This window comes from Rhipicephalus microplus, chromosome 8 (genome assembly GCF_043290135.1).
Source record: "Rhipicephalus microplus isolate Deutch F79 chromosome 8, USDA_Rmic, whole genome shotgun sequence".
NCBI classification, from domain to species: Eukaryota; Metazoa; Arthropoda; class Arachnida; order Ixodida; family Ixodidae; genus Rhipicephalus; species Rhipicephalus microplus.
In genome coordinates, this window is record NC_134707.1 from 12388392 (window position 1) to 12399830 (window position 11439).

The window sequence follows — 11439 nt, forward strand, 5'->3', positions numbered from 1 at the left end:
TGTAGTGAAGACGTCAGTTATAACTTCGTTTCTTTAGCCTGTCCCAATCATTCAACGGATGCCGACAGAGGAGCTGTAACAGTGAGCAAAGAGTGGTATCTTTGTGTTACCTGGGGAAGTGCAGGTCAGATTAGTGATGTTAGGGAGCTTTAGAGGCTATTCGATTCCACAAACAAAACTGCTATAAGAAGCTGTGTGGCGTTGGATTCAATCTGCTTCCATGGCAACGAATGATCCTAAATAATTTACAGGACACTTATAATCAATTGTGGGACACTATGGCCTCGTAACACCGAAGGCACATGGTAAAACGCATGCGAAATAAAATATAAAGGCTTTCGAAAACGTGTGACACGAGGGGTAACTTGTGCTGAAAAAAAAAACAACGTACAGACGTTCGAAAAGTTTTCACTAGAATCAACTTTTGCAGAGAAACAGCACTTTCTTCAATTATCACGCAGCTCTGACGCTTCTGAAGCACCTTGGCTGGTTGAACGCTTGCAGGCAGTACGCCTTGCTCGACCGGGCAAACGCTATGAAGACGTGCTTTTTTGAGGACATCTCACGAAATATTTTACATATCGAGCGATTTTTTCTTTCTACTGTGGCGAAAAAAAAACAAACATTGGTGGTGATAAATTGTAACGTTCCAGACGACATGCATGCCGGTTGTATAGTGTAGTGTTCATTCGATAAATCATGCGTGTGTGTGCGCTGAATTCTAATACACCGGACTCGATATCCGTTCTGCGAATGAGCCTAGGACCATCCAGTATATGTGTTAGAAGAAAACAAACCCAGTAGTTTACATGCACAAGGTAAATGACCGAGAATGAGAGCGATGGCCACGATAAATGTGTTCGCGTGCCGACAGTTATTATTCTTGCAATGCTGTTGAAAATGCGCGCACGTTCAATAGACCCGAGCTACAGCTTGTGGACGCCCTTTTTGAGCTGGTCGTAGATCCATACAACTTACCATATATCCAAACAAAACGTGATGAACTCCGATTCAAAATACACCTTGTAATTGAGCATTGGAAGAGGAAATGAAGTTGATGCAGATTTAGCTCGAGCTGTTCAAAGATAAATAAAGCCCACCCAAACAGAGAAAACAAGCAAAACTTCTGGCTTCAGACGTTTTGTTTTACATTCGGTGGGCCTTTTATCGATGCATCTTATAACGCAATTGTTTTGAGTGCGACAGTACCGCTATGGTATTCTTGTATTGTTACATGCGCAGAATGTATTTTTCAGATTCAGTGCCACAGTGGGCATCTTAACCCCTTGCACTACTTCGCTTAGTTCATTTTACATGTTTTTCGAAGCTTACAGAACCAACTTTTTCATATAATAAGTTCATCTTTTAATGTTTCAAAATCACAGCTTGCCGCAAGATCACTTTCGACAAGTGGAAAAACACGCAAAAAAATTATGGCTGACGACTCCACCTTGAAGTTGCTTAAACGCTTGTGCTCTTGCTACTTTCCCCGGCTGCGGCGGCTCCATTTCCGATGGAGGCAGAAATGTTGTAGGCCCGTGTGCTCAGATTTGGGTGCACGTTAAAGAACCCCAAGTGGTCGATATTTCCGGAGCCCTCCGCTACGGCGTCTCTCATATGGTGGTTTCGGGACGTTAAACCCCACATATCAATCAAATCAATCTTCCTACTTTCAAAATACGAAGCAACTAACGTGTTAAGGTGTTGTCGTGCGTGGTATATCGCTGGATCCCGCCGTTCGATAAGGCAAGTGCTTACGTTAGGTCAGCTTCAAGCCATCAAAATTAGGATGGAGGCGTGAAAGTTTACCTTGTTTAGAAATTCATGTCTTTTTTATTGGGGGCACGACCACCTAGCGATGATTCTCTTTTAAATGCGAAGCATATTTTAGTGAACTTCACCGACTTTGAGCGTATCTATCTATCTATCTATCTATCTATCTATCTAGCTGCTTACGTTTTGGTACTCTCGTGGTCACGCCCTTAGCTTGGCGTGAACCAAAATTATCATGGGAGGATAAGATGATTTGACAAATATGATGCGCTGGCCAAGACATGAATAATGTCACAATCCCGTCACGTACGTCATCAAACATTTGTCGGCAGACAGTGGCAAATACCCACGAGCGGGTATGTGCCACTGTTATACGGGTATGTGCTGATATGCGGGTATGTGATTGAACACTTTATATCTAACCAGGATCGACGAGAACATACATGGGCAATTTTAACGCGCCAGCGTTAAGAAGTACCCGAAATTGGTAGCGCCAACCCCACGAATGCAAAGAATAAATGTTAGGGTCCAAGCTGGAATTGAACCCAAGCATTCTGCGTGGCAATCAAGCATTTTACCACCGAGCTACGCTGCAGGTGTCGGAACTACTTTTCAAATAGACGCTAATCTTCGTGATACGTCAATAGTGGTTGCAGTGCTGCCTACCTAATTTTATTTATAACATTACATATGTACTCCTTTGATACAACATCTAGCCTTCACGTCGAGCTAACGTCCATTGTAGTTAGGTGCCATGCGCTGAAGTTCATTTATGTAGCAGTGTCCAGGGCCAGCATCCTCGCGAGCATCAGCGCTTCATATCAGCTTCTGGTTTTGCTAATACACATGTTCTAGTTGACATCGCGTCGCAACTGCAAACAACTGGTTACATAAACATCTGCCACTCTTCAACATATGTCTGTTTGTTCAACATTTGTACATAAATTTGTACGAAAATATCACAGATGACATGTCGCTCAAATAAAAAAAAATGCAACATGGTCACCTTCCCTCTGCATGCTTCGCATAACATTGATTCCCAGGTAAGTAAAATCTGCCGAATTTTGTATTCTTCAAATGCTTCGGGTCAAGCATTTCCGGTTTCCCGAATATTATGAAGAACTGTTATTGGCTGGTATGAAATATATGGTCCTGGTACAAGTTAAAATTTTGGGTGGATACGCATTCTATTGAAGCGTACGTACAGTAAAGGTAAGGAGGAAAGAAGTTATGGAATAATTGAGAAAAGTAAGTTGAACTTTTTGATTGGAAGAACTAACGGTTTTTTGTGAACAAGGGAATAGTTGCGGCACCTGGCGAGACAAATGTCAACTACGTGTCTTTGTTTACGTAGCCTCACAGATTTGTTTTGGCAATGTCAGAAAACACGAAGGTAATACATGCAATACGACAGGACACAAACCCTGAGGTGCCAGCGTCACCACTAGACAGATGGTAAAGCTAACGACCAAGAATGCCTTGCGAAGGCAAGGAATCCTTCACCTTCGGCAAAATAGCTGGAGCTCACTCACGAAGTATATTCCAGCTTGGAGTTAACTCGAACTGAGCGCTCACCAACGTTTTCGTCAACTAGACTCACTCAGACTCCGAATCACTAAAATGTTCTTGAAACAAGCTCACCAAAATATCACTATACTGGACACAATGAGACTAAAACGCATGACTTTATCAGAGACTAAGCACACGAACGCCGACCTGTGAGTGGCACCAACAGACAGCTAGCTAAGTCGACGAACAGCGTCTCCTTACTGAACAATAGGATGGCGAAAAAAAGTCTAGCTTACTCAGGCTCAGGGCTCACTCAGACAAATCACTCGGAATTACAAACATTTTCTTCAGCCGGAGACAGTCACACTCAGGCTCACGAAAAATCTTGCTCAAACAAACTGACCCCGAGCCACACTCACCAAATTATCCCTCTCACCTGGACTCACCTAAAGTAAGATACATGGCGCTGTCTTAGGCGCGTATTCACAAACCAACGTCATCTTTTCCTCGAGTTTTCCCCATCGGTTTTAAACCTCGCTGCACTTAATGAACAAAGTAGGCCAGTATTCATGAACCCACCTTACTCATATCTTTCACCCTGTTACCATTTTCGTACATTTATAACGCATGCAGAGAATACAGGAAGCTGAGGAAGATCTGAGGTAAGGCCGAGCTTGGTTTGTGAATATGGGCCTTAGTCCGAAGGAGTCACCTCATGGGTGAGTTTGCTTACCTGTGCACTACAGTTACAAACGTGACTCAGCTGTTTCCTCTTTTCGAGTATATTGCCACATCATCGATTGGGCCATGGTGTTGGTGATATCACAATGTAGTTATAGGACTGTAGAAAATTCTTCATGTTCTTTCTTGAAAAGCAAATATTTTGTAGTAAAGGCAGTGTCAGTGTTCGTGGGAATGTTTATTGAGAATATTTGCGTTGTTGGACATTCAGGACACTCGACAGATGTTGATTCCAGTTTCATGACAAGCTGTATGTATTTTATTTGAATAATTCTCACGCAATGGTGTCAAGTGCCTTCTTGAGGCTTTGAGTTGTGTGCTGAGGAATTACAGCATACGTTATCACGGACGCAGCTATCTGCAAAAAGTAGAAGGGTGAAAGTGTGCTTGTTAGAGTAGTTTACACACCTCCGTTTATATAATTACCAATTATCTTGCAGTATCTAGCAAAATGGCTATTTGTCGACACTAGAAAATTATTTCACATATCAGATGGTTTGTCGTAGCTTTGGTATAGGCAAATAACGTTTGTGACAGACGAATATATTTATAACAAAGGCTGATATATGACATATATGATATGACACTGGACGGCCAATGGCCGAGGCCACCGCCAGAGCTCTTGAGCTCTGGCGGTGGCCTCAAGAGCGGGGATATCTGCCCAGATCCCTGAACAACTCGCCGGCCATTTTTTAAAAATAAAGTTGTGTTTCTTTCTTTCTTCTCCATGATCGGGACAGCCCACAGCTTGCTTCTTACTGGGGAGGGAACCCTCACTTATCCTAACACAAGTTTTTTTATGTAACCACATTTTTCCTCTTTTACTTGTTTCAAGTGCTTGATCTGTCTCTTAATACACTGCATATTTGTTTTCTTCGTATATGAACTCGCTTTGTGCCAGTTTATGATAAATAAAGATGTTGTATCTGAATTTATTTTCTTTGGCTATCTTGGGCTATTTTTGAGTTACGTTTGGCTGTTTTGGGGCTACTAATGGGCCTGAACTTGGCGGGTTGCTCTCCTACCACCTGGCAACCCTGCCGACGCTCGTGTTCCGTGGTATGTCACCGTATGTGGTGGTATCGTATAAACGGTGGTCGCGCATCGTACCTTGATTTTGTGAAGACTGCTCGCTTCCTTCCTCCATGCGGCTCGCTAACGGCGCGTCGTATTCCAGCATTTTCTTTCCCGGCACTCCGCAACTTGTTGTTTTGCTTCCCGAAGGCCCTGCCTCCAGTGTGCCTCAACGATGAGGTAAGTCGCGCCCACTTGGCGCGAAACGGGAGTCGCTTGAAGGCGGGCGTTTCAGCTTGTGTGTTGTGTCCACTGTTGTAATAGGGCACGCAGTAACTTGTGTAAGGTACCATGGTATTCAGTAACATTACCAATCCTGAAATTTAGCGCCTAACCACTGAGTTTCGTAGGGGTGCTCTGATGAGTGGCTTGCTTGGCGTAATCGCTTTGTCTGGAGGTAGTTACGTCGGACGTTAATCCGAGAGCCAGATACGCCGGACGCGTATACCCGTAACCAGTAGTCTAAAGATGCGTCGGCCGTCGCGCTTTCTCGCGGGCCTGCACTCAAGTGCCTCCAAATTCGACCAGCCCGTCCTGCCCGTCCGTCGTTTGTTCCCACGATTGACCTAGTGGACCGTGGAAGCGCGTATCAGGGAGGCGAAAGATACGTTGGACGCTGCACCTTTTCACCTACTCAAGCTTGGTTATAGCGGATGTCTACCAACCTGGAAAACCTGTAAAAGTCAGGGAATTCGGACCCTTCTGGAAAAGTAATGGAATTTCTGAAAAACCTGGCCAGTTCATGGAAACTGACTGCAGTTCTGTGTGACAGTCACACAAATAAGCATTGCCATTGATCAAAGCTTAGGAAGTCGCTCTTTCAACGGCATTTACAGTGAGGTGCTAATTGATTAATTGATATGGGCAGTTTAACGTCCCGAAACCACCATATGATTATGAGAAGACGCCGTAGTGGAGGGCTCCGAAAATTTCGACCACCTGGGGTTCTTTAAAGTGCACCCAAAGCTGAGCACACGGGCCTTCAGCATTTTCGCCTCTATCGAAAATGCAGCGGCCGCTGCCGGCATTCGATCCCGCGACCTGCGGGTCGGCAGCTGAGTACCTTAGCCACTAGACCACTGCAGTGGGGCACAGTGAGTTGCTAGAAGGCGTGTGAAAAAAAAAAAGTTCATAACTTTTGCTTCTTAGTGTAAACAAGAAAGGATACACAGACCCATAGAACACAATGTTTACTGACGTTTCAACACCCGGTAAGGGAAGGAGCCTTGTTCACAATGGAAACCATAAGAAAGGCACAGCGTACTTCAGTACACCTAAATACGTGGCATAAGTAGCGAGAGTACATTGTCAGAAGCGTCCTATCAGTCCTGTTCACTCTATGTCCAGTCGTCTGTATCTGGATTCTAGGTTCAGGCATGATGCAAGCTTCTTTTAAGAGCAGAGCGTTTTATGTTTTCCACCCCTACTTCGCATGCTCACGTCTCGTGCCAACTGTTAATCTCCAATTATTTTTCAGCGTCACGTTCACAGAAGGGGACGTAGTTCAATGTAACGTGCCAATATTCGTGACTGATCTGTGGAATCAAGGAAGCTGTTGCACCTTGACAGATTCCTTCTTGCCACCACATATTCATATGTCGGCACTTTAAACGCTGTCCCCAGATTTCGTTGTAGCCGTCTGAGAACTTTCGCTGCACTTCAAGTGTCAGAGCCCAGAATCAGAATACAAACATGCATGTGCTCATCAGAGAAAAAAAAGAAAGCAAAAAAATATAGAAAAAAAATAGCAGTTGGCCCTGTTCTAGCAACATTGTCGTTATTCCTTGTCAAGGCAAGGTACACAGAGTGTGGGAGTAGTTGTTATTCATTTTTTAAAGTATATTCTAGAGGTGCACAAATTAGGCGGGCACCTCAATAAATAGTAAATACAGCAATCCTGGTCGAGTCAGATTTAATTCAATCCACATTCTAAATAGTTGAGTCAAATACAGCAGTTCAGGGCGATTTAATTCAATCCCATCCACATCCTAAGTGGTGTGGGCTGCAGCCATTATAATTGATCGTTATGTGGGATTTAACGTCTCAAAACCACCATATGATTATGAGAGACGCCGTAGTGGAGGGCTTGGGAAATTTCGACCACCTGGTGTTCTTCAACGTGCACCAAAATCTGAGCACACGGGCCTGACACATTTCCGCCTCCGCCGGAAATGTAGCCGCCGTAGCCGGGATTCGATCCCGCGCCTGCGGGTCAGCAGCCAAATACCTTAGCCACTAGACCACCGTGGCGGGGCGTGCAGCCATATAGTAAACTAGGTTATACTCCAGTGGCAGAACCGGCCACTCTCCTGTGTCCTCCTTTTACATGGATGCCACGAGATGGTACCGCTGTTACGTTTCCTAGCAACATTGACTGCGTTGTTGGACTATCGCAGGCTCCTTCAAACTTACATATGCAGTTACTTTTAACTTGTGTCTTTGCTTCCTGGTTCTTCCGAACATCAAACAGCTAAGTTGTTCACTGCCTGGCTCAGGGATTTTATTTTGGCCAGATATAAACCTTTTTTCACATTTACCGCACGCGCTCAGAACATTCATAGTGCATCTGGTAAATATGTTTACTTATTTTATATGGAGCGCCTGATTTTTTTTTACCTCTCGAGGGTTTGTTTTCAGTGCACAGAATTTTCTAAGCAGATGTGGTGGTCATGGAATTTGCTTTTAATCATCATGAAAAAACCTGGAAAAGTCGGGCAATTCAGAACTATCAAATTGGTAGACACCCTGCTATAGCACTTAGTTAAAAAAAAAAAGCGGGCTCACGCACGCTGGTTAGTTTTTGAAAGACGGTCGCAGTTGCGGTTTCAAAGAGTATCAAATGAGGCGGCACCCAGAATGGTTTCTATGCAAACTCAACTGGCTATAAGGAGACTGGAAAACCACATTCACATGGGCACCTCCCAGACACACTTTTGCAGCGAAGGCCCTAGGTGTATTGCTATGATCCTCTATCAGAGGTTGCAACTATGAGCCGAACCGCCCCTCCCCTCCCCCCCGCTTTTCCAGAAAAATGCACTGCCGAGGCAAACTTCCGTGCGAGTCTGCCCCCTTCTTTCCGTTCAAAAGGTCTGCGAGGAGAGAACGCTCACAAGGATCGTGGCAGCTAGCACAAACTTGACACAGGTGGTGGTTCGTCATTTATGCGAAAACTGAAGGCGCGCTTCGCATGCAGTGAGAGAGGTGACATGACACGCACTTTAAAATCGTTGATGTTAAGGCCTACACAAATCTATCCGACAAGTTATCACGTTTTCGGTTTCGTGTCAGTGGTCTTTTCAAGAAGCATTGACACCGGCGATTGACAGAAGTCTACAACTGGCACTACCGACCACGACACCGTTCGTCAACCATGTGATGCTGTTTTTTGTTGTCATCGGCGGTGCTCGCCCGGCTCGTTTCTTGTCGGTCTTCTTCAAACTGGTATGCGATAGACACGATCCACCCTGCGACTGGTGCGTTCGCCACTACATCGCGATAGCCGACGTATCTTTCGGCTCGCGGTTGCGGGTGCGACTGACGCACAGTACCTTAAGCCTTTGGGATTCGCGCATACCCAACGTATCTTTAGACTCCTGGTTCCGCGTACGTCCGATGTACCTTTAGCTTTTAGTATTCAGGTATGTCCAACGTACCTTTAGATATGTGGTGTCCTAATTAAACATGAACGGTAGCGCGGAAAAACAAGAACTCCGAAAGAACAAGTAACAACACGAGTGCCAACAACACGAACGCAACACCAACTGGCCTAGCTTCGCATCCTCTTGCAGGCTCCTCTTGATTGCTGCATGGTCAAACGTGGCCTTGCTAGTATTGAAGGCTGTATAGGGTTGGGCTAGTTGTTTCATGATTATAACAAGCAAGAAAACAGTGCCAAATTTTGTCCTGTCAGACTCAACATATTTGCGCAGTTCAAGAAAATGAATATTTACGGCGTAACTACAGAAGGAAGAGACATGTACAGGAAAGAGCGCAGACTTCAACTAAATTTTATTAGCAAAAACGCTGGAAATATATACACGATAGCAAGCAGCGCACCACAGTACAAGTGTGCTATTTGTTGCGTCACAGCCAGACACTCAATATTTCGTTAAGTGGGTATAAAGCATGTCCTCGTTTTCTTGTGCGGTGCAAATATGTCGATCCCAAATCGCCAAGTAGCCCAAGCATGTCTTATCAAGTCCTGTCAGAATTTTGCAGTGTCAGATACAGCTTCCTTAAAGTGGAGTGTTCAGTAAGTCTTGGTTCTAAAACATTTAAATAATGTTTTCTTGTAACATTATCATACCACCCAAACAATGTACCGCTCGCCTTGTGTGTCTATTGTGCAGCCCTCACCGAAAAAAGGATCGTGGGACGACCCTAGTTGAGGCAGGTGCTCGCGTTAGTCTGCCACATAATGCAGCAACCTCGCAAAACTCCACATTGGCTGCCAGTGCAACGACCTCCAAACTTGCAATGGGAATAGCACCTTTGTACGCGTTAAAACCATTGCTACAGAACTTGTACATGTGCGTTGTATTTTCAGTTCTTGGTGGCTATATTACAGCAAACTGACCATGACAGTTCTTGTGCACTCGCACTTCAAGTTTTTTTTCTTTTTTTAGGGAAGCCTGCTGGTAAATATTTGTATATAGCATATCCTTGGCTGTTATATCTGCATTCCCTTTGAAGGGACTGACGAGTGGTTTTTTTCGGTCCAGTTTTTCTCTGAAAGTTTGTAGTGTTCATAGCTGCCGTAATTAATCCCAATAGCACTTAGTCGTATAAGCAATATTTTTTATCTAAAAAGCTCTGAACACAGATGAGCCCTTTCATCTAGCAACGCTGAGAATTTACAGCGATGCGGTAGCCTTTTTAGCGACTTGTGCATGCTGTAGTTCTGCTTTCACAGGAGTCTCCGTCACTGTGAAAATTCACTGTGTCACTGTGAAATTTGTACCGCATTGTGTGCGCCTGCGCCCAAAGTTGTTCCATCGTCGTTACTCTCTCGACACACGAGCCAAGCCATGTTACCGAAAACATTGGCACTGGTATGCACAGCCGTGCTGACTGGCTGTACATGTCAATTCTGAGACAAATTGTAAATAGAAAAACCACGACGCTCTAAAATCTTTGCGACCCGCGAACTGCGTGCTCGGTTTTATGGGCAAGCAGAAAAGTTTCTCAAGACGCACTAATGAGCATGGTTTCTCAAGACGCACTAATGAGCATGGGATGATTACGTCATGCAAAGGCAGCGCCACTTTGATGCGTACTACTAATGCAGGTATATATGTAAATTTTTATGTAGTAATATCTGTTACTATAAAAAATTCAAATAACCTTTCGATACTAACTGAGAAATTGTTGAACGTGTACACTAGTTTATGAAGTCACGGGGCCACGGCCGGGCTAGACTGCACCTGCACGCTGAGGCACATTTGGCGGCAGTTTCTGCCACGAGGTGCTGCCACAGGCTATTTTTGCAATTTTCTAGAAGGAACAAAAATATGCACTTTTCACAAGAAATATAGGGTTGGTTTCAGTTGCTATGAGGGACAATATTTTCGTCCATGCAGTCATCTCATTTTGTGTTCTGGGCAGCTGTCGGTCCCTTCCCTTTAGTTGCAACATCTCGCTGGTTAGGTCAGGTGAGGGCACGTGCAAGTGTGGAGGTCGCATGTTTCACTAGCTACCTCGAGGAGGCACACTGAGGTGCACTCTATGTAGTGCGATCCTTAAAACACTGGCACAATTCTTACCAGTGAGTTTTATGTGCACGAGGTTTCTTCCTAGTGCTCTTAATGTGGGAGCATCAAGGAGCTAGTTTCTTAGAAACTCCAGTGGCATTGGCAAAGTGAAACTTCGAGGTGGATTCAAAGAAATATAGAAGCTGGAGGGAGGTCATTACTTTCTTGCAGCACAGTTTAGGTCTCTTAAGAGCAAAAGCAGGGTAGCTATTGGGAAGGCTATAATATTGTTGCCATGTTCAGCTCTTAAAGGGACCCCGAAACAGTTTTGATGATTCTTTACAAACACATTGGGCCAGGAGACTTATTCTCAAGAGTAATTTACAGACTGAATTAAGCTCTTTGTTTAAACTCTGTAATTCATTACAATGCTTTAAAGCTACGAATTGCTGCTAATCACTGTGGCTCAGCTAGACGCATTTGAAACCACTCATTGACAGCGTGACATCCTCTGGTAGCAGGACGCCGCCCAGACTCTTGATCTAATTGGCTGTGGAATGTGCGGAAGATCGGCTGGTAGTATGGCGACGCCTCTCGGAGTAGATATTAACCACTCCGCAATCATCTCTGTTGCTAGACGGTGTGCGTGCTG

The 11439-nt window shown here is 44.6% G+C and overlaps 1 protein-coding gene across 1 annotated transcript in view; it reads left to right on the top strand.

The window, feature by feature from the left end:
- Window positions 1–5052: 5052 nt before the first annotated feature.
- Window positions 5053–11439, top strand: part of LOC119164140 (uncharacterized) — a 38639-nt gene continuing 32252 nt past the window's right edge. Inside the window, exon 1 of the mRNA XM_037416250.2 lies at window positions 5053–5277. Coding sequence (XP_037272147.2) covers window positions 5273–5277 — 5 coding nt within the window. The 5' untranslated portion in view covers window positions 5053–5272. The remainder of the gene's footprint in view (window positions 5278–11439) is intronic.